Source organism: Octopus bimaculoides, chromosome 4, assembly GCF_046866305.1.
Source record: "Octopus bimaculoides isolate indiv1 chromosome 4, ASM4686630v1, whole genome shotgun sequence".
Classification (NCBI taxonomy): Eukaryota; Metazoa; Mollusca; class Cephalopoda; order Octopoda; family Octopodidae; genus Octopus; species Octopus bimaculoides.
The window spans coordinates 19,981,091-20,005,790 of NC_142931.1; the positions used below are offsets into that span (position 1 = coordinate 19,981,091).

General features: G+C 35.8%; 1 protein-coding gene across 9 annotated transcripts in view; it reads right to left on the minus strand.

Annotated features, from left to right (window-relative positions):
• Nucleotides 1-24,700, minus strand: part of LOC106881484 (muscle-specific protein 300 kDa) — an 815,448-nt gene that overhangs the window by 491,738 nt on the left and 299,010 nt on the right. For all 9 annotated transcript variants that reach the window (XM_089350452.1, XM_014931925.3, XM_089350453.1 and 6 more), the window contains 10 exons: nucleotides 22,600-22,761; nucleotides 21,001-21,174; nucleotides 20,404-20,721; nucleotides 17,418-17,738; nucleotides 15,642-15,811; nucleotides 14,679-14,835; nucleotides 11,416-11,568; nucleotides 9,227-9,391; nucleotides 7,138-7,464; nucleotides 2,469-2,609 (listed from right to left, as the gene is read on the minus strand). In XM_089350452.1, the coding sequence (XP_089206578.1) occupies nucleotides 2,469-2,609; nucleotides 7,138-7,464; nucleotides 9,227-9,391; nucleotides 11,416-11,568; nucleotides 14,679-14,835; nucleotides 15,642-15,811; nucleotides 17,418-17,738; nucleotides 20,404-20,721; nucleotides 21,001-21,174; nucleotides 22,600-22,761 (2,088 nt within the window). The remainder of the gene's footprint in view (nucleotides 1-2,468; nucleotides 2,610-7,137; nucleotides 7,465-9,226; nucleotides 9,392-11,415; nucleotides 11,569-14,678; nucleotides 14,836-15,641; nucleotides 15,812-17,417; nucleotides 17,739-20,403; nucleotides 20,722-21,000; nucleotides 21,175-22,599; nucleotides 22,762-24,700) is intronic.

Consider the following 24,700-nt stretch of genomic DNA (forward strand, 5'->3'; position numbering starts at 1 on the left):
TGTATAATATTTGCAAATATGCTAAGTGCAGTAGAGAAAGAGTTAAGCTCCAGGAAGCTGGATACTGGAAGCCTAATCCAAACTCAGCATTTTCTCCTGAATTTGAAATTATAATCCTATGACAAAATAAGCTCTTCTTCAGTACATGAAAATGTGTAGCAATACTATTGAGAAGGGATGTGCCAGGTTAAGGTGCTCGACAAGGAAAAGCTGATGGTGCAAGTATGGCATAACAAAATACATTGAATACAAAATACATTGAACATTTAATATATATTTAAAACATACATTTTAAAATAAAATTGAATAGAATTTTATTTTGAAGCATTAATACAAAAATTTGATCACATTTTGAAGTCTCAAAGTATATATTGTTATGTGGATGATTCCACTGACAAAGGTATCAATATCTCTCACACACTTGCAAATACACACACACACACACACACATGTATATGTATGTATGTATACATATACATACAAAGAACATGACAGACATGAGTCTGTCCTTATCTGTTTATTGTTTAATACCCATGCTACTACACAACATCTGAAGTCCTGTAAATCTTGTGTAATCTCACATTGTCTCATTCAACTTGGAAACAGATTATCAATATTCTTAAGTGGAATGCTTGAAAATTGTGGGATTTTCCACATGGAACCATTGGTAGTATTGTTAATCCACAAATAAAATAAGCATATATATACAATATTTAATGAAATCGTATGCATTTTATACTAGATCTTATCAATTATTTTCCCTCTTCTGTTCTATTATTTTATTTTTTCAACTTCATTTTTACAACAATTCTTTATTTAATACTATTCTTTTGCTCTTGCCACTTTCTCCTTTGATTGAGAATATAGTCTACCGGAGGCAATTCTTATCTATAGCTCCTGAAGCACATATGTATATAAATATTTTCTATATGTTTGGTAAAGTATTTTGAGCTACAGATATTTACCATAAAAGATATTGTTGCATTTTTAAAAGCAACATCTTCTTCAACAAATAAATGCACGCACTGACTGTTATTATCATTCTCTCCTTTATTATTTAACTAATTCCTTGTTAAGAATATCAATGTCATTCATTACATAGTTGTCTAAGAATTCATAAGTCAGGAAAAAAACAGGTTCTTGTATATTTGTCAATAAAGCAGGTATATTAACTACTTATACAGGATTGGCTGTGTGGCAAGAAGTTTGATTTTCAACAACATGGTTCCTTGTGTTTGTCCCCCGCCCAGTGCTTGACAACTGCTAGTGGTGTGTTTATGACCCTGTAACTTAGTGGTTTGGCAAAAGAAACTGATAGAATAAGTATCAGGCTTAAAAATAAAATGTATTGGGGCTGATACATTCAACCAAAAGTTCTACAAGGCAGTGTACAGTATAACCACAAGTAAACAAGTAAAAGATACAAGGTGGTACTACATCATAGTTCCATTTCAGCCAATTCTAGCAATCAGTTTTGTACATGAGAATTTGTGAAAACCAATCTTGGCACTCATCAGAGCCAAATGTACTCCAAGAGCTCTGGAAGCATTTGGCCATGTTTTAATGCAAGACTGGGTCAAAGAGGAGAGACGAAGAAGCAGTCGCCTCTGGTTACATGTGTGATGAGGCAAAAAAACTTCCTGTTTTATCAGGGCTGTTAATTTTGGTGAGAACACCAGAAATGCTTATGATTCTGAATGATCTGAATCCTGGCTACATCTTGTATATGCTTGGTCTGACAACCAAAAGCTTCTTTATTCTCACCCTATTGTCTTAAGTGGATAAATATGTTGGATAAAACAATCCAGAATAAAATACGTCAGAGAAGAAATCAAAATGAGTGAAGCAACTCTACTTGACAACAACAATAACAATGACAACAATAATGTTAATTCTTTCTACTATAGGCACAAGGCCTGAAAGTTTTGGGGAGGTGGTAAATAGAGTTGCTTCACTCATCTTGATTTCTTCTCTGGCTTATTTTATTCTGGATTGTTTTATCCAACATATTTATCCACTTAAGACAAAAGGGTGAGAATAAAGAAGCTTTTGGTTGTCAGACCAAGCATACACATGCAGCTCTATTTATTATCATCAAATGTGTTGCTTGGGAGATAAAATCTGTCACACCTTCAATGACTCATACATGGAATAGTTTTTGTTCCAACACCTAAAAAATGGAAAACATAAGTGGTAGAAACAAAAATCAATGCATGCAAGATATATTCTTCATCATCTTACCACAAAGAGAACCAGACATCTGATAGATAACAGGAATATACTAGAAATGGCAGTCAATTTGGAACTGCCTACAGTGATGTCTGTCTTTCTTCTTTGTTAATGGTGAAGAATAAGTATTGATTTATTGGCTGATTGATTGCTATAAGGAATATTCTGAGAAAAGAAAAAGTTTTTAAAACAACATCAATAATAAGTGAATAAATATAAAAATATTTGTGCATATTTACATCTGTCTCAGACATAAGTATTGAATATTTAGAACTGATCTGCTGCAACTCGTCATCAATATCTGGAGAATCAAGTTGTTTTCCTTTCTTGGTTAAGTCTTCTAGCATGGTTTTGTGAGAGAGTAAGTCCTGGTAGTAAATCTGGAAATGAACATAAGTTGAATGAGAGTAGGAGGAACAAGTAAGAGATAGTGAAAAGAGGGAAAGTGGCAGGGCAGGGATGAGAGAGTGAAAGATAGAGACAGAATAGACAAATCAGACAAAGGGAGTATGAAAGAGAAGAGGTAGAAAGAAAGGAGACAGGAGGGGGGAGAGGAAAGATAAGGGTGAGAAAGTGAATGTAAAGGAAGAATATAAAAAATGTGACAAATACAGGCAACATGCTAAATGAGGGGAGGGGTAGGCAGAGTAGAACAAGGGAGGAAGAAAATAGAGAAAAAGAATAAGGAAGAAAGAAAGAAAGAAAATAAAAGAATGAGATTTAAGACAGAAGAAAGCAGGAGGAATGAGCAAGGCAAAGAGAATACACACACACACACACACACACACACACACACACGGGTGCAAGTATGGCTGTGTGATTGAAAAGTTTTCTTCTCAATCACATGGTTTTTTTGGTTCAGTTAGGCACCTTGAGCAAGTGTCTTCTATTATTACCCTACGCTAAGGTGGTGAGCTGGCAGAAATGTTAGCATGCCGGATGAAATGCTTAGCGGTAATTCGTCTGTCTTTACGTTCTGAGTTCAAATTTCGCTGAGGTCAATTTTGCTTTTCATCCTTTCAGAGTCAATAAATTAAGTACCAGTTGCATACTGGGGTCGATCTAATTGACTCGCCCCCCCCCCCTCCCCAAAAAATTTCAGGCCTTGAGCCTAGAGTAGAAAAGATTATTATATGAGTGGACATGGTACACTGAAACTGAAAGAAGCCTATCATGTGTGTGTGTGTGTGTGTGTGTGCATGTGTACACACATGTATGTATGCATGTGTGTGTGTGTGTACTTGTGCACACATGTATGAATGCATGTGTGTGTGTGTTTGTGTTTTCTTTATATTCAATGGTTTGCAAACAATCACTTCTTAACAGTATCATTTGCTTTCAAAGAAGGCACTTGGCTTAATGGTTAGGGCATTTGACTCATGATCGTAAGGTTGTGAGTTTGATACCCAACAGCACATTGTGTCCTTGAGCAAGACACTTAATTTCACATTGCTCCAACCTACTCAGCCAGCAAAAATGAGTAGCACCTGTATTTCAAGGGGGGCAGCTTTGTCACATTCTGTGTCACACTGAATCTCCCTAAGAACTACGTTAAGGGTACACATGTCTGTGGAGTCAACTACTTGCATGTTCATTTCATGAGTGGACTGTTCTGTTCATCAGATTACCTGGAACCGTTATTGTCATAACTGATGGAGGGAGTGCTGTATTTTTTTTGTTTGTTTATTTGCTTGCAATCCACTATGAAAGCATGTCTAGGTGCCTTAACATGTCTTGACAAGCTATTTTTAGAAATGAAAAGTTCAATCAACTGGTGCTATTTGTTTCCAGTTCGCAGTACCAAACACATCCAGGCTGTTTGTACTTTGAACAGACTAGGAGATTATTACCTCCCTTAGAAACAATTGGGGAAGGGCATCCAGTGCTAAAAAAAAATTTCTGTCGTAATGTACTCTCATCTAATTCATGCAAGCATAGAAGAGTAGACATTAATATGATAATGACAATGATGATGATGATGATGATGATGATGATGATGAAAATGTTATGTGTATATATTTTGTATAGGCCATTTAGTTTGTTTCATTTTAAAGTCTAATTTTCCATGGTTGCCTGAGTCACATGAATGTTGTCAAGGCAGGTTTTCTTCAACCAGATGCTCTTCTGGTTGCAACTCTCACCTCTTTCCAAGTAATATAGTATTATTCCAAGTCCTCTGGATATGAAGCAACATAATGAAGGGATATAGTTTTCATAGGAAGATTGCAAACAAACAACACACTTGTGTGATGGTGTAGTGAAGTTGGTTTAAAATGAGAATGTGATGCAAGACTAGGACATAGGAGGTACACACACTGAAGCATATACATATAATACAGGTTTCTTTCAGTTTCGGTTTCAGTCAACCAAATGCCCTCACAGGGCTTTGGTTGGTCTGAAGATATAGTAGAAGACACTTGCCCAAAATGCCATACAATGGAAGAAGACCTAAAACCATGCAGTTGTGAAGTGAAGTTAAGCATACTGCTATGCCTCTGTGAGTGTTTGAGTGTCTTAAAGAGAAACAGGTAGAGAGAGTACAAGAAAGTAAAAGAAAAAAGTGAGAGAGTTAAAGATGGTAGAGAATGAACAAAAGAAAAGCAAAGAGAAAGAAAGAGAGGGGAAAAAAGAAATCGAAAAAAGAAATTAAAGACAATATAGGAAAAAGAAATGAAGAATTGGTGATAGTATAACTTTTTTATTTATCTTTATTTGATATCAATCTGTCAATATTAGTATGGGTGAGATGAATTTTTGAAAATTTGACTTTTTTACGTTTTAAGAGAAATTTCATTTTACAGTCGAATGCTCTGTGACAAGCAATGTAATATGATATATATTGTGTCCCTTGGTAAGACATTCTACTCTCTTTATATCAGTTTGCTTGACTTATGTCAGTTCCAACTTTACAGTTGAATGCTTAGTAGCAAGAAAGGCATTCAGCTATGAAATGATTTACTCTTAACTTTATGCAAATGTTGATATTTATAAAAACCAAAAATCATGCTTGCATGAAAAATTTGGATGCATGATTGTAAACAAGGAAAATAACGATAAACAATTGTAATACATTATTAACGAAGTAAAGATGAGAGGAAAGATCTATCACAGCAAGACTTGAATTCTGAATAAAAGCTCCCTTCTTGCCGTCAGTTTCTAAGTACTCAATGTTGGATGAAAGTCACTGTTAGTCAAGTTAAGCAAAGACCACGCTACCAGATGAGACATTAGCCATTTCTTTCCTGTTATAAGCACTGTTTTGTGCCTATGACTGAAGTATTTAGCTCTTAATTAGGTTTTAATTCAGCCAGTTATAAATAGGTACCACTGGTATTATAGTTCATGATTGCAAGAAGTGGTAGCATTGTATCTTTAACAAGTGTTCCATTAGTTTATCTGACAGTGCTAAGGTCAGCTCTTTCTGAAAATATGGCGAGCAAAAGAATGACTTCCACCATATTGATGGATTCAGTATAAACAAAGAGTCTTTGTTAATGTTTCAATGATCTAATCAATTATGGATTTCAACATCAGCTATAAACAATATTACTGACATAAGCATTTGCTCATAATAAGAAAAATAACATATTTCATCTATCATGAGTCAACAAAAGAACCTCCATCCAGTCATTTGACCTGCTAGAAATAGTAGCAAAATCTTCCTCAAATCACATCATTATAATCATCATCTTTTAACATCTACCTTCCATGCTGGCATCAATTGGTGGGTTGGACAGTTTGACAGAATCCAACAGGTTGGAGAACTGTATTGTGTTTCAATGTCTGCTTTGGCACAGTTTCTATGGCTGGATGCCCTTCCTAATACCAACCACTTTACAGGCTGTATTGCCTTTTTGTCATAGCACACAAAGAAAATACATGACAGCCAAATTGGATAATGTTGATCTAGATATACCATGTCTAGAAAAGATACCTGATGGAATTGTCATGGCTGGAATGACTTTGGTCATAGGTATCCTCGATCAAAGTTCTTCTAGTGCTAAACAACACTAACAACTGATAACAAAGAGAGCAACTCAATAATATCATAAAGAACATTTACTAATCCTTATTCTTTTACTCTTTCATTGGTTTCAATCATTAAACTATGGCTATCCTGGGGAAGAAGCTTAAAAGATTTATTTTGTAAAGTCAGTCTTAGCCTCTGTAGTACTTATAATCATCCTGGCACATAATTTTCTCATTAGGCCAGTTACCCAGTTTTCATGTCATATTGGTTACTGATATCACAACATTCCTCTGAATGGGGTGCAGGCTCATTGCAAGGTTCAAGGCCAGGAGTTTTTTCAGAGGAAGGGGTAAGTCAGTACATTGACCTTAGTACTTGACTGGTACTTTATTTTATCATCCTCAATGGAATAAAAGGCAAAGTTGATTTGGCAGAATTAGAACTGGTAGAAACGTTAGCACGCCGGGCGAAATGCTTAACGGTATTTCGTCTGCCGCTACGTTCTGAGTTCAAATTCCGCCGAGGTCAACTTTGCCTTTCATCCTTTCGGGGTCGATTAAATAAGTACCAGTTACACACTGGAGTAGATATAACCGACTTAATCCGATTGTCTGTCCTTGTTTGTCCCCTCTGTGTGTAGCCCCTTGTGGGCAGTAAAGAAATAAGAATTAGAACTCAGAACATAAAGAGCTGGAAGAAATGCCACTCAGCATTTTGTCAGACATGCTAATCATTCTGCCAGCTTACCACCCTTGACACCTAATATTGCTCTCTAATTACAGAATGACTGAGGTACCTTTTCATGTAAAGGTGTTCAAGATGCCATACACTAGGATCAAATCTAGAACCAGGTTGGCTGACATATTATCATAAAGAGAGATTTTAACTAACACAGCTTTGTTTGTACCTACTCATGAATATCAATAGGTTCAAAATACCTTGATGGACTGTACAGCTGCTTTCTTTTCTGGCAAAGTATTCTTCATCGATTGGTAAGTGATGGATTTAGCTTCCATATCTGCAAACCATTTCACGAAACTTTCATAACTGTCATCAAATGAAGACCACTGCAACTGATTCGTCTCTAAATGGTGCTGGGTTTCTGCAAGACTATCAGAAAAGGATTCCCATCTTTTCTGCAGCCGTTGTACATCTTGACGTATTTTCTCTCTGCCTTTCTTTGAAGTGTTCAGATAGAGTTTTTCACTTGATTCAATGCACAGATTTAACAAATGCAAACCTTCTTCCTTTGTGTTCATGAGATCCTGTTGACAGAAAATAGATGTTTATCCAAATGTAGTTAAATTCCCCTTTTGTTCAAACGTGCATGCAATAGCCACACAGCTATCTCTGGGAAATGCTGGATTAATCAAATAAATGGTAAGAGTTTGGATTTATATATAAGAAAAGGAAAACGATGACAGCGCTATTTCTGTATTAGCTATCAAAATGAACATGCTCAAATTGGGAATTCTAACATCATTGTATCTACGAAATAATAGTATTTAGGAAGATTAGCAAGAAATGGACACATTGATAAAGAGGCTTATAAGGGTTTCAATATCATAAAGAAGTGGATGAAAAAGTTGGTAGATAAAGAATTGCTGCAGAATGAGACTGATAGGAAATAAGGAAACATGTAGGCTGAAGTATAAGAGATACAAAATGACACGATCCGTCGCTTACTTGTTCCAGTCATTAGACTGTGGCCATAGTGAGGTACTGCTTTGAAGTGTTTTAGTTAAATAAATTGACCCCAGTACTTATTTATATTTAAGTCTGGCACTTAATCAGTCTCTTTTGCTGAACTGCTAAATTACAAAGACATAAACAAACCAATGCCAGTTGCCAAGTGGTAGTGGGAGGGACACACACAAAGACACACGCAGATGTGTGTGTGTGTGTGTGTGTGTGTGTGTGTGTAGATAGACAAACAGACAGACAGACAGGTACACAGACAGACATACAGGTACACAGACAGACAGACAGACAAACAGACAGACAGACAGACAGGCAGGCAGGCATACAGACAGACAGACAGACAGATGGGAGGGATAATTATAAGCCTCATCAGCACATCATGCCAGATCCTGGGTAGTGAAGTATTTCAAAATCAAAAGGAGATCTGCAAGACTTTGATTGATATAAATGAGATCAGTACACAACTCAAAGGTAAGATCCAGTAGGCTTAGAATAAGTGAATAATAAAATTAATTTAAACAAGGAAAGGAGAAGTCAGATTGACATCACAATTGTTTCCCTAAATGGATAATATTTTTATTCCACATCTCATACTGTGTTAAGCAATTCATACAATGTTATGTAATTCAAGACATAATATATAGAAATATGTGGTAATTGTATAGCCCATTTATTTCCCAAATAAATTCATCCTGAAATTTATTTGGTCGATTGTGCCTTCAAACCATGACATCCGAGGCAGCAAATGGACTATAGAATTCTTACATATTTCCATATATTGTGTCTTATATTAGATAACATTATATGAATTGCATAATACTGAATGAGATATGGAATAAAAATATTGTCCATTTATGGAAACAACAGTAATGTCAATTTGGCTTTTCCTTTCCTCATTTAAATTATTACTTTTGTTATATATACATTTATATATAAAGAGGGACTTCTATACACTTCCCATCACCTAAATTCATTCACAAGGCATTGGTCGGCCGGGGGCTACAATAGAAGACACTTTTCTAATGCGTCCTGCAATAGGACTGAATCTGAAACCAAATGTTTATGCAAAGTGTGCTTCTCAACTAAACAGTCAATTAAATGGAATGTCTTTGATTAAGGGTCTTCTCAATCAGGAGTTAACCCATGGTTAAACATCCACAATAACTACAGTCTCTAATTACAACATGTTAATGAATATACTCTATTTATCACATTGCATGAAATAATAAAAAACAAATCAGGTGATTAAATCCTCCAAAAGTATTTGGCAGAAGATAGAGAGAAAGGTTTAGTTAAAATAAACAACAGTAAGTACCAAGTACATACATTGATCTTCTGTATCTTGATTTGAATGTGTTTTTCATCACTAGATTTGTCAGTACATTGTTCCAGTTTCTGTTCCATATCTGTCAGCCAATCAGAACAATGCTTACATCTTTCGTCAAAGATTTTGTGTTCTTCAATGTTTTGCTCGGCTTTTATCATTTGATTCTGGAACAAAAATAAAAACAACAAAAGACACCTTTGAATTAAGGTTGATTGGAAGAAGGAGGAGGAGGTACTTTACATGGTGTAAAGGGAGAGAAGCTTTGAAGTGTAAGTAAAATAGACTGATTGACTTATCTAAGTACATTCGCAAATGAAGAATGGATCTCTACTAGTTTCCATAATGAGTTTCCATCATCAACATCATCATTTATGTCTACTTTTCCATGCTTGCATGAGTCAGATGGAATTTGATAAGGCAGATTGTTTTCTGCAGCTGGATGCCCTTCCTATCATCAACATTCTCCCATTTCCAAGTAAGGCAATATCTTTCCCATGGCTCAGACATATTTCTCATGGAAGAATGGAAATGAGCAACCTCATTTGTGTGATGCAATAATTATGTACAAAATCCATTTATGTCTAGGCAAGAGTATACATAAACATATGCACATATACATGTGTACACACCTGCTGTTGGTAATTTCTTTCCCTTCTGTGGACTCTTGCCCTTTCTCCTTACTGACAAAGAGCAATGTTTAAAATGTCTATAATCTCTCCTTTCACTGAGTGTCAAACTAATACATAGTATATGCACATCCTCTTGTCTGTTACTGTTAATTTTATTGTATGTTTATTTGAATTGTATACATACATACATATATATGGGCAAGCGAAATCGTGATGGCACCTGTGCCCAGCGTCGCATTCCTGGCACTATATGACTAAATGGGAATTAATTTGTACAGCAAAACCATACAAACCTGGAACCAATAGATGTGACCTATGTTTAGAAGAATTTTACAGAATTTTCACATCCAAAAGTAATGTAATAAATTCTAGACAGAAGCCAGCATTGAGATGCTTGCACATGAGGAAATTCACATTTGTCAAGTATAAATGAATAATTATCATTTAAACTATACAAGATTTTGAAATGATGTACTGAAAATGATTATCCAATAAGAACTTGAAATAGAAATTGTTCGCGTCTGACATAACAGACAGCTTTACATTATGCAATGCAGAGTTTATAAAAGAAAATCATTAAACAGCCATATTGAATGATATCTAGTTAAAACCCTGAAGAGACTGCATCATTTTATAGTAGGGTTGCAATTTCAAAAATTACTAATTGGTGAAGCTGAAACATGTGTTGGTCTTAAACAGCAGTAAATAATTATAGAATTAAAGGAAATGCTATTGCTACTTTGGAGTAACCCTTATTTTTAATATTGTCAATATATATATATATCATCATCATCATCATCATCGTTTAACGTCCGCTTTCCATGCTAGCATGGGTTGGACGATTTGACTGAGGACCGGCGAACCAGATGGCTGCACCAGGCTCCAATCTGATTTGGCAGAGTTTCTACAGCTGGATGCCCTTCCTAACACTAACCACTCCGAGAGTGTAGTGGGTGCTTTTAAGTGCCACCGGCAAGAAGACCAGTCAGGCGGTACTGGCAACGGTCACACTCAAAATGGTGTATTTTACGTGCCACCTGCACAGGAGCCAGTCCAGTGGCACTGGCAACGACCTCGCTCGAATGTCTTTACACGTGCCAGGAAGGCGACGCTGGGCACAGGTGCCATCGGTGTTAGGAAAGGTATCCAACCATGGAAACCCTGTAAAATAAATTGAATAAGTGGAATTTTGTCTTCCAACTCATGTAGAGGTAAAGTAGATCTGAATAAGAACAAGCTTGGTCCATGATGACTTGCCCAACATATGCAAGCATAGAAAGTAAATGGATGATGATGATGATTCATACACGCACATATACATACATGCATAGATGTATGCATGCATATATACATATATATATACATGAATACATGCATATATATACATACATACACACATACATACATATATGCATACATGTATGTATGGTGGGATTCCAAATAGTTTCCCTCTTTACTTACAAAATACTGGTCAACAAATGAAATGTTTGAAATTGCAGCAATGGTAAAAGAACATACTAAGGGGGGGGGGGGGAATTAAATGTAATCAGTCCACTAACTTTTAGTGCATTACAGAATGTTGTATAACGAGTATGAAGTTGTCCAGCTGAAGAGGCAGTACGAGCATCGCTCATTGATTTTGTGATTACTTCAGCTTTCCCCTTTAATGCTTCAAATTCGGCAGCACGTTTGTTAGCATCTTCTCCAAGAGTCTGTCAAATAGAAAGATAACAAAAAAATAAATTATTTGATTAGTTGTGATATTTCTTACAACTTTTCTGCATATATTTAAACATTTTCAAGTAGAAAGAACAGTTGCAAAGAAGGATATTTGAAGAATGTATGTATGTATGTATGTATGTATGTATGTATGTATGTATGTATCTATGTGTGTGTGTGTGTGTGTGTGTGTGTGTATGTATGTACGTACATACGTATGTATGTATGTGTGTGTATGTATGTATGTGTGTGTGTATGTATGTAAGTATGTATGTATGTATATGTGTGTGTGTATGTATGTATGTATGTATGTATGCATGTATCTATCTGTGTGTGTATAGATATATGTATATTTATATATGTATATACATTGTATATATATATATATATATATATATATATATATATATATATATATATATATATATATGTACATATATATATATTGTACATATATATATATTGTACATATATATCGTACAATATATGTACATATATTGTACAATATATGTACATATATATATATGTACATGTATTGTATATAAATATATATATATGTGTGTGTGTGTACATACATACATATATATATATATATATATATCTGCTTCAATTAAACAAACCTTGGTATGGAAAAAAAATATTATAACAACTGGCAATGTCATGAGAATCAACATTATTGAACATGACTATCCCATAATTGATTGATTTTTTTTTTAGGATTTTTTTTTTTCCGCCAATAAAATTGAAGACATTTGGATTTCTTAAAACTGTACAGATGTGGAAAATGTGTGTACAACCATGAGCTAATGAAGAAGCTTCTACATGTTGCTCCACCAGCTAAAAGCAATAATCATATCTCTCTCAAATCACACCCTGCCACCTTAACCCATGTGCTACCAAATTTCTGTTGAAATGCACTGCCTTTGTGGCAATTGATTTTTAAAATGATGAAGAATTTAGTAAAAATAACTGGTGTTTGGAATATAAATTAATGTGAAATTGTGATGGAAGGATTTAATTTAATTTGTTGTAAAATATGAATTTTCTATCATGGAACCAGGTACACAATGGCAGGCAGGTTGGTATGAAAAGGGTAAAATAAAGTAAGGAATGTCAGTTGGAGTTTTAAAAGGAGTTTCTATAAAGCTAGTTTTTTTAAATTGAATGCCTATTGGGGTCCACCAGGATGAAATAAGAATCAAAGGCATCTATAGATAACAAATGGTTGAGAAACCCTGTCCTAGATAGATGTTTGAAAAGGACAAGACTTTTGTGGTTGTTTGAAAAGGACAAGACTTTTGTGTCTGATGATAGGTCTACTTGATCATGGTTGACCTGGGGCTAATCTACAACCACAGCAGTAGCAATAACAACAGTATAAACAGCAACAACAAAAAGAACAGCAGCAGCACTGGCAGCAGCAGAGGCAGCACCACCTGCAGTAGCAACAGCAACAACAATAACATTTATGAGACACAAGAATTCACATTTTTCTCTTAAAAATACACCTTCATGTCAAAGCCTGAAGATTCATGATTTTCCTCAAGGAAAATAAGGCCATGGTTTTCCATTACCTTCTGTGAGATTTGGTTACTATTTACTCTGTCAATCTCTTCTCTCCAGCTTACCCTTGAGGCACAACACCTAGTTAGCCCTTAGGCAAGGGAGACATGTACATATAACATCAAGGCACATCCACACATCAGGGATCCAAACTCAAACTGGCACTCCGACAATTAGGACAACAAGGGTTTCGGTTGATCTGATCAACGGAATACCCTGCTCATGAAATTAACATGCAAATGGTTGAGTACTCCACAGTCACTCATACCCTTAATGTAGTTCTCAGAGGGATTCATCATGACATGGAATGTGACAAGGTTGGTCCTTTAACTTACAAGTGCAACTCATTTTTGCCAACTGAGTGAACTGGAGCAATGTGAAATAAAGTGTCTTGCTCAAGGACGCAATGCGCTGGCTGTGGAGAATTGAACTGATGACCTCATGTTTATGAGCTGAATACTCTAACCACTAGGCCACACCCCTCCACATTAGGGGTCCAATGTGACATATATGTAGGGGCTGACCCTCTTCTGAGCCCTTCATGCCTAAGCCACAGAACCATCTTCTGCTATTTGACTCATAACTGGGGTCTTTGAAAGGTACTAACTCTCGGCACCAGAGTTGGACTGAAAGCAGCGGTAAGTAGGAGTAATTCTATCCATTCTTCCCAAGACACTTGAACTCCTGATCTGAAGCCTTGCAACTGAAGAAAGTTCTATCAATCTCTTTTGCCAAACAGCTAAGTTACAGGGACATGAACACACTTACACTGGTTGTGAAGCAAGCAGTGGGGGATAAACACAGACACACACACACACACATATATACATAAAAGATGGCCTTCTTTCAGTTTCGTCTACCAAATCCACTCACAAGGTTTTTGTCTACCAGAGTGCCATCTGACTGGCTCCGGTGCCAGTGGCACAGAAAAAGCACCATGCGAGCATGGTCAATGCCAGTACTGCCTGTCTGGTCCCTGTACCGGTGGCACACAAAAAGCACCCACTACACTCTCGGAATGGTTGGCATTAGGAAGGGCATCCAGCTGTAGAAACATTGCCAGATCAGATTGGAGCCTGGTGCAGCCTCCTGGCTTGCCAGTCCTCAGTCAAACCATCCAACCCATGCCAGCATGGAAAGTGGACGTTAAATGAGGATGATGAGAGTATGTGGTAGAAGACACTTGCCCAAGGTGCCATGCAGTGGGACTGAACCTGGAACTATGTGGTTGAGAAGCAAACTTCTGACCACACAGCCATGCCTGTACCTTCCCTGAGACCAGGTAACATTTTATCATGTTAAAAATGGAAGAATATCCTGGATAAATGCACCATGTCTTTAGACAAACTAATATGGAAATAGTTAGAAAACTTTTCATCACAGGTCCACTAAATCACAAATGACTCGGTTAAACAGCAACAATATCAACAACTTCAACAACAACAAAATAGCATTTTCGGTCTATTCTTTAATGAAGACAAGATTCAATCAATGTCCTTTGTCTTAAAATATGATGTTTAGAAAAAAAAATGGGAATTACTTTGATAAATTCAAGATGTTCCTCCTTCTTTGGTAAATCAGGTTTTAATGAGGAGCCGTCCTTCAGTTTATTCTCTGCTTTTTTCATCCAGTTGGATAGAATTTCATAACTTTGATCATATTCATTCAGTTGTTGCTTGGAATTTTCTAGTGTAATTCTATCAAACAAAGCAATTAGAAATAGTTCAGAGAGGAATTTTACAAACAATGAAATAAAAAAAAAATATTTTATACAACATGTATTCTTGAGTGAGAGAGAGAAAATGTGTATGTACATGTGAGTATAAATGGGAAAATACACATACACACAAAAATGTCACAACTTGTAAATGAATGAGAAAAAGAGTACTCAATATATGCTATACTGTACATGTGAGTATTCATTTGAAATTAAATTTTTTACCACAACTAAATTTTCATGCCAGATTTAGGTGTAAAAATGGGAGGATATATATATATATATATATATATACACACACACAAATATACACATCAACATGCATATATGATGACAGCATATATTATATATGAGGGTGGGCTGAAAAGTCCATAGGCTGACTACAAAGGAGTGATGCTAGAGCTGTGAAATCTTGCATGCATTAATTTCAACTCTTCTTATTCCTGCATGAATGTATAAATGTGCATGCACATGCACATGCACACAAATAAACACACACACACACACCATCAGTCTCCTCCCATTTCAATGTCCACTCCTTCGTGCAGAATTCGTTGAGGGAGTTTCTTTAAGGCCAAGTACCATTCCTGTCATCAACCCTCACCTGTTCCATGACCACTGAAACTGTTCATGTACAATTAGGGCATGATGTCAAGGCAAAAGGAAACACAAACACACAGTTCTATACACACACACTTTTGTATACAACACACATACACAAACACACACAAACACAGATACACATATATACAAATATATATGAATATTGATATCATCAGGACTTACTTGATCTCCTCCATCTGCTTAATAGATGTGTTCCACAATTGGTTAGCATTATCTCGTTGTTGTTTCAACTTAATTTGTTTCTCATCTGGTAAGATAGCTGATAACTGTTCTGCCTTTTCCAACACTAACTGCCGATCTGTTTCTTCTTTCGGTACATTAGAAAGAAGATCCTGTAATTTAAAATGCAAAACAATAATAAAGATTTTGTTATATTTCAAGAGGTTCATTATACCAATAATAAAAACACATACTGATTTTGTTTCACTTCCTTATTATCATCATCATTATTGTTATCATCGTGGAGGCGCAATGGCCCAGTGGTTAGGGCAGTAGACTTGTGGTCATAGGATCATGGTTTAGATTCCCAGACCGGGCGTTGTGAGTGTTTATTGAGCGAAAACACCTAAAGCTCCACGAGGCTCCGGCAGGGGATGGTGGCGAACCCTGCTGTACTCTTCCACCACAACTTTCTCTCACTCTTACTTCCTGTTTCTGTTGTGCCTGTAATTCAAAGGGCCAGCCTTGTCACACTGTGTCACGCTGAATATCCCCGAGAACTATGTTAAGGGTACACGTGTCTGTGGAGTGCTCAGCCACTTGCACGTTAATTTCACGAGCAGGCTGTTCCGTTGATCGGATCAACTGGAACCCTCAACGTCATAAGCGACGGAGTGCCAACAACATTGTTATCATCATAATAATAGATGCATGGTCTAGTGGTTAGGGTGTTGCACTTGCAATCATGAGATCATGGTTTCAGTTCCTAGACTAGTCAGTGCATAGTGTTCTTGAGCAAAACACCTCATTTCATGCTGCTCTGCAATCATTTTGACACCTGATGCATTGTACACCTGCCATCAAATCAATGTTCAGGCAACAGGAATAATTGTTGTCTTGGTCTTCCATAGTCTCCTCAACTCTATGGCTAAATCCTGATATTTCTTGGCTTTTTTTCAATTTCTTTAGTATTGACTCTGCTATCATAGGGAATTGCAAAATCAATGCTTATTTTATCCTCTATGATCATAACCATCCTTCTTGCTTCAATAGCATGGTCAGTTTAATTATTATTTCACATAAAGGCAGCAAGTTGGCAGAATCATTAGTATGCAGGATCAAATACTTAGCGGTATTTCACCTGTTACTACATTCTGAGTTCAGATTCTGCCGAGATCGACTTTGCCTTTCATAATTTCAGGGTCAATAAAATAAGTACCAGTTGAACACCTCCCCTAAGCTACCCTTGTGGCAAAAATTTGAAACAATTATTATTATTAATAATAATAATAATAATAATAATAATAATAATAATAATAATAATAATAATAATAATAATAATAATAATAATAATAATAATAATAATAATAATTAGCAAAATGTGGAATCTGAAGACTAAAACAATACCTATTGTCATAGGTGCCCTGGGAATGACAGCGAAACAGGCTGATTACTACCTAGCTCAGATACCGGGAAACCCCAAAATGGCTGGAGCTCATAAGATAGTGCTCATGGGAACTGCCCATATCCTACGTAAAATACTGTCTATGTGATCTCAAATTTTAAAACAAACACATAATTTTCTTATGGTTTCTTAAACATTCTCTAAAACAACACTATGTACAAATCCAAATATATGGTACCCTAGGCATAACACCTACATGAACTTCTAACTTGTTGTCTCTTGAGGTCTCTGGGTGAGACTTGGATCGAACTTGTACAAATGCAAAACAAAATTCAAACATAAAATAATAATAATAATAATAATAATGTTCTTACATTCACAGCCTTTAGCCTAATCTCAATAGCTTGTTGATCTCCACCAACTTCACTACACCAAGAGAGTTTTTCTGTCAGTGGTTCAGCCTTCTCAGAGAGTTTTTGGTGGTGTTCTTTGCAGTTTTGTTCAAGGCACTCAAACAACATGTTTTCTGTTTTCACAAACCGGTTTGACAAAGAATCAATCTTTTGACAATGAATTTGGACGTCTTTGAACAAGTTGGAAGCTTCAGCTGACTGGAAGGTTTTTTGTAAGTTATCCGCTTCATTTAACAATAACTTGCTGTTTGTTTCATGTAAAGTTAGTTCTTGTTTCATATCCTGATAAAAGAGAAAAAAGAAAAACAAAAAACAAAAAAACTAATAAACTGTTACTGAAAGAATTGGCTGGCTACAAAATGGTAAAAATTGGATAGATATTAAATGATGAAGAACTGGATGATAGGATGATTGCTATATAATAGGGTACCGCATCAATCTATAAAACACTCGACAATATCATATAATTATCACGCTACTAAGAATTTGAAACACATTCTATAACAGTGACACACTATACAGCTGTACTTAATTACAGGGTTACCATTACTTTCAACATGCAAACCAGAACAATGGTAAAAAATATTTCCTTAGCAAGTAATAAAAATGAATCTCATCATTGTCCTTAGAATTAGGGGACACTATCATCTCCTACTCCGCCACTACTCTAATATATTTTTCTGTATTTCTTGTATTTCGTTTCAAAGGAAACACATTTACTGTAGTGCTGCCATAGATCCATCTCTCTCTCCCCCTCTCTTTTTTCAGTCTATCTATCATCTATCAATTTGTAGCATCTATCTATCTCTTTATCCATCTACCTATCAATCTATCTGTTTCTGTCTGTCTCTATCAATCTATCTATCTATCTATTTGTTTATCCATTTTATATATCTATCTATCATCTATCCATCTCTCTGTCTGTCTATCTACCTATTTTTCTATCTATCTACCTTTCTTTCTGTATATCAACTATTATCTTTCCCATTATTTTGTGGCTTTCATGTTTAACAGGCACATATGACCAGCACATATTCTTTTATTTTATTTATTTATTTATTTTGCTTGTATCAGTTATTGGTCTGCAGCCATGCTGGGGAACATCTTTGCACAATTTGGTCACACAAATCAAACCTGGTACTTGTATTTTTAAAGTTTGGTACTTATTTTATCATTCTCTTTTTGCCAAACACTAGTCATCAAGCAGTGTGGGCACGTGAAGATTTGCACACACACACACACACACACACACACACACACACACACACACACACACACACACATATATATATATATATATATATATATATATATATATATATATACATATATATATATAGATAGATAGACAGATAGATAGATAGATAGATAGATAGATAGATAGATAGATAGATAGATAGATAGATAGATAGATAGATAGATAGATAGATAGATAGATAGATAGATTATATACATATATGCATATATACACACACATGTGCTAATAGGTGCTTGTATGGCTTTGTGGTTAGGAAGGCTGCTTCCCAAATATGTGGCCTTGGGTTCCCTCCCACCTCACAGCACCTTGAGCAAGTGTCTTTTCCTATAGTCCCAGGCTCACTAAGTGGATTTGGTAGACGGAAACTGAAAGAAGCCCATAGTATATCTATATATGTAAGTGTCTGTGTGTGTATATGTATTATATAGTAGTTGTACATGAGCATCACCTTCATATAAATAATGTTGTTCATTTCCAGTCTTTCATAAAAAATATGTCTAGCCATGAGGAAATATTGCCTTGACTGGAAACAGGTGAAGGTTGGCGATAGGAAGAGCAGCCAGCTGTAGAAAATTTTCCATGAAAAATTCCATCTGACCCTTACAAGTATGGAAAAGTGGACATTAAATGCTGCTACTGATTATGGTACTGATGATCACATGCACATACACACATGACAGAATTCCACACAGTTTCCATCTACCAAAGATGTGTTATTTTTTTATAAATGTCTTTCATTGATGCATATTGGTAAAGAACACTATGGCCTTGTAAGTGAAACTATGGTTGACAGAAACTGTGTGGATGTCCATCAGAGGCACCATTCCTGCCCTTGGAGGGTTGTAGACTTAATTCCTAGCCTAGCTAAATAAACACCATCACCTGGTGCTTAGATGTCTTTAGCAGAGTACAGTCTGCTGCAAGAATTTGGGCTAACATTCCAGTCCAAAGGCAACCACCTCCCTTCATCCTACCACTCACAGAAGCACTAAAAATGGTCATGATTTCTGCCCTTCCTACTAAATTATAAAAAGATTCCTTAAATTAAAATTTTTGTCTAATATCCAAAACAGTAATTAGATCATTCATCTTACTTTAAAATTTCTTATGAAAGTTTTATTTGTCTTAATGTTTCCTGTGAATATATATCCTGCAGCTATGTTCTGATAACTTCTAATCATTATTGTTCTTTATTCATTTTCCTAAACATACTGTGATAAAATTATGATAATTTTTTTTGCTCTTTATCTTTATATTTTGCTTCTTTTGATAAAGATTTTCCATTTATGAGAAAAGAAGAAAATATTTTGGAAAGAAAAGATGAATTGATTATTCAAAGTTGCATCTTGGAAATATTCATCTTTGAAAAAATCTAATTTAAAATTAATAAGTGAACAATTCTGTGGCAATTTTCTAAAAAGGTTTGCCTACAAACGGTAGCTACAAAATTATCATGAAACAATGTCTTTGATTAAAAATATAGCCATTTAAATATGCATTATCAATGGAAATATATAGCATTTCAGTTGGGAAAAATACAAAGAAACATTGTGAAGACAAATTAAGAAGTTTTACCAATCATGCAGTCATCAAAGATCTTATACAAAATAACGTTCACAATAAAATTACTTATCAAACCAAATTTTTTGAATTTTCTTAAAATAAAAACAAAATATTTGGAAGGCTGACCTTTAGTTTGGTTATTTGGTCAGCAACATCTTTTTCAATTTTAGAAACATCGTTGAATTTCAAAAGTGAATTCTTAGTTGAATTTAACCATCTTGTTTCATCTTCAAGATTGGCCGACAAGTTCTGGTGTTGTGCTGAGAAATCTCCTATGATCATTTCCAGCTGCCGTGCAAGACTTTCAGCATGTTCAAAATGTTGTTTGATCTCACTCTGAGAATGATTCAAACTTGATATCACAATATTGCCATTTAGTTCTTGCAAGTCTTTGATTTTTTGCTGTACTTCAACAAATATTTTGGTAAAATAAGGAACTTCTTCCTAGAGGAGTCAAAGAAATGAAAACAATGATAAGAGTGAATGGTAAGTGAAGGGAGAAAAGAAAAAAGTAACAATTAATAGGAGAAATAATTTTAAAAATTAAGACATGAAAAACATATGCGATGAAGAACAGACGTTTTTCAAAGATTTCTATAAGAAGAGGATTATATGGTAACAGAAGGGTTGTGCCATGTATATATAGTAACATATGGACAAAGTGAAAAATCTGAGAAAATTGTTCAAGAAAAGCAAAAACAAAAAAGGCCCACGAATACAGACCTTATACGAAAGAAGTCTTGTTTCCACAGTAACAGTGTCTTCAAAATTATTCAAGTTATCTTCAAATCTTTTAATAAGAGGCACAATCCAATTTTTGATTTCTTCTATTCCTGAGTGTAATTGCTCCCAGCAGACGAGCTGAGCTTCACAGTTTTCCTTCTGAAGTATGATGGTCTGTTTTAAAACAACAACAAAAAAATGAAATTAATGAAAGAGATGTGTGGATATTCATGCAATGGTATGCTTTCCAATAAATACAGAAATATTGCATTTAATATTTTACTTGGTTCTCTTTGTTTTTAATCCAATCTTCTGTACCACTTCTCCTATATTCCCCTTCCTTGAGTGTGCATCCTCACACAATTTCACGACCATCTTTTCCAACTGGAGTGACTATGTATTTCCTCAAAAGCAAGGCACTTGTTTCTGTCCCTCAATCATATTTTAATGTCCCAACACTTGGTACAAAGCCACTTTCCTCAAATACTACATGCCCTTCACTTGAGGGGCTTTGTCTTGCAAGTTACTCAATGACCTCACTGGTGTGATGCCATGTAAAAAGCACCCCATACAATTTGTGAAGTGGTTGGCATTAGAAGGGCATCCAGCTGAGAAACCATGCCAAAGCAGACATTAGAGCACAATGTAGTCCTCTGATTCACCAACTCTAGTGAAACCATCCAACCCAAATGAGACATTAAATGATGATGATGATGATGATGATGATGATGATGATGATAGCCATTTCTAAGGAGGCAAGCTGGCAGAAACGTTAGCATGCAGGGCAAAATGCTTAGTGGTATTTCGCCTGCTGTTACGTTCTGAGTTCAAATCCCGCCGAGGTCGACTTTGCCTTTCATCCTTTCGGGGTCGATAAATGAAGTACCAGTTATGCACTGGGATCGATGTAATTGACTTAATCCCTTTGTCTGCCCTTGTTTGTTCCCTCTATGTTTAGCCCCTTGTGGGTAATAAAGAAATAAGAAACGTTAGCATGCCGGGCGAAATGCTTAGTGGTATTTCATCTGTCTTTACGTTCTGAGTTCAAATTCTGTTGAGGTCGACTTTGCCTTTCATCCTTTCAAGGTCAATAGATTAAGTATCAGTTGCGTACTGGGATTGATCTAACTGACTGCCCCCTCCCCCCCGCCTCAACAAAAATTTCGGGTTTTGTGCCTAGAGTAGAAAAGATGATAACCATTTCTGTAATAATGTCTCAAGGAGAAAATATTGAACAGATTTGCCATTAGATTCTTCAAGAAAGCATAAGGCCACATAATAGTAGTCGTGGCATTCATGCTTTTCCCAAAAGCATTAGAGTGATAGGTGGTAGGAAGAGTATCCAGCTGTAGAAATCATTTCAAAAATGGAATGTGTAAGTGAGGTGTGGTCTTCTGATGCATCTAAAAGGACAGCAACTCTAAATAAGAACTGACTTGGATTGTAACAAATTGTCCAAACCATGCCAACATGGAAAGTAGACAAAAAAGGATGAGGATGATGAAATAACCACTATTGCAATCATATTCTCCAATCATTATGTTAGAAATCAATATTAGCTGGGCGGAAGAAGGAAAGTAAATGTAACAATTAGCTTACATCATTAGTTGTTTCCCATGAGTGGTTAATCATTTTAATTTCTTTTTCAATCTGAGACAAATCCAATTTAGGAACTTTCTGTAACTCTTCCAGTAACTGGGTACCTTTGCTGTTGTAATAATCCAGCTGTGTCTGGGTAGCATGTAACTCAAATTCTGCACTCTGGAGAAGAAAGCAAAAGTTTGTTGCTCAATAGATCAAATATAAGTTTTTCTCATTTACTTTCACATAAAGGCAATTAGTATAAAATTTACAACAGGTCAAATAGATCATTACACATATTCAAGATAAGGTTTTCAGTTTTAGCCGATGGTTTGATGACTAAATCAGTATCTGTCTAAATAAGACTGAATATCAACTACTTGAAACATTGCAAATATAAAAATTTTACCTTTTTGATACCAACCCATCTGAGATTGCCCTTGGTTTCATAATATAAAACAGATCTCGGTTAAAACCATCCATCAAAATTCCATGTTAATTTATGTTCCAAACACCAGCTTGAGAACTCTTTTACTTGTTTCAGTCATTTGACTGTGGCCATTCTGGAGCACCGCCTTTAGCTGAGCAAATTGACCCCAGGACTTATTCTTTGGATGCCCAGCACTTATTCTATCGGTCTCTTTTGCCAAACCGCTAAGTTACGGGAACATAAATACACCAGCACCGGTTGTCAAGCGATACTGGAGGAACAAACACAGACACACAAATGTACACACACACACACACACACACACACACACACACACACACACACACACATACATATATATATATATATATATATATATATATATATATATATATATATATATATACATATATAAGATGGGCTTCTTTCAGTTTCCGTCTACCAAATCCACTCACAAGGCTTTGGTCGGCCCGAGGCTATAGAAGAAGACACTTGCCCGAGGTGCCATGCAGTGGGAATGAACCTGGAACCATGTGGTTGGAAAGCAAGCTACTTACCACACAGCCACTCCTGTGCCTAATGACAAAATTATTTTACTAAATTCTTCGTTATTATCAAAATTAACTAAAACAAAGCCAGTGTATTTCAAGAGAAATATGTTAATGAAAGGAACACTAATGATCATGCTGTCATTATCTGCTTTAGGTGATCATGCAATCAAAAGCAGGCACAGATCCCCTCTCAGCCTTTTAACCCTTTCATTACCATATTTACTTTGAGATGCTCTGTGTTTCTTTCAATTAATTCTAAATATAACAAAGAATTTAGTAAAATAACTGAATTATTAAGGTAGTGTTAGGAACATAAATTGTGACTAAAGTTTGGTGGAAGATTTTAATTCAAAACTTATGAAAACAAGACATTTGTACTACAGAGCCAGAGGCAGTTTCAGCCATGTTGGTATCGAAAGGATTAATCCTTGACCTAGCAGGATATCCAGGATGTTAAGAGCAGTAGAGAGAGGTCTGCACTAGCACATAGCTGATACTCATTTACAGATGTGTAGAGAAGTAGTAGTAGTAATAGTAAGACCCCCTAGATATTATTATCATCACAAGTCTTAGGGCTCATAGGATCATTTTTCCATTGCATGTAAGTGACCAAGAACACAATATTCCCTCTGGATGGGATGCTAGTCTCTTCGAAGGGTTGCTCACTTACAGCTGAGTGGATGAGAGTAAAGGGAAATGAAGTGTTTTGCTCAAGAACACAACACACTGTCTTGTCCAGAAACCAAAATCATGGTCTTGTGATCATGAGTGCAACACCCTAACCACCAGCCTAAATGTCTTCAGTAGATTAGAAAAAAGTGAAAGAAAGTACTTTACTCAAAGATACACACTGCCCAGTTCAGGAATTGAACTCATGACCTAATGGTAATGAGCCCAGCATAGTAACCACATGGAACACATATTCTTTTCTACTCTAGGCACAAGGCGTGAAATTTTGGGGGAGGACACTAGTCGATTAGATTGACCCCAGTTCGCAACTGGTACTTAATTTATCAACCCCAAAAGGATGAAAGGCAAAGTTGACCTTGGTGGAATTTGAACACAGAACGTAAAGACAGACAAAACACTGCTAGGCATTTTGCTAATCGTGCTAACGTTTCTGCCTGCTCACCACCTT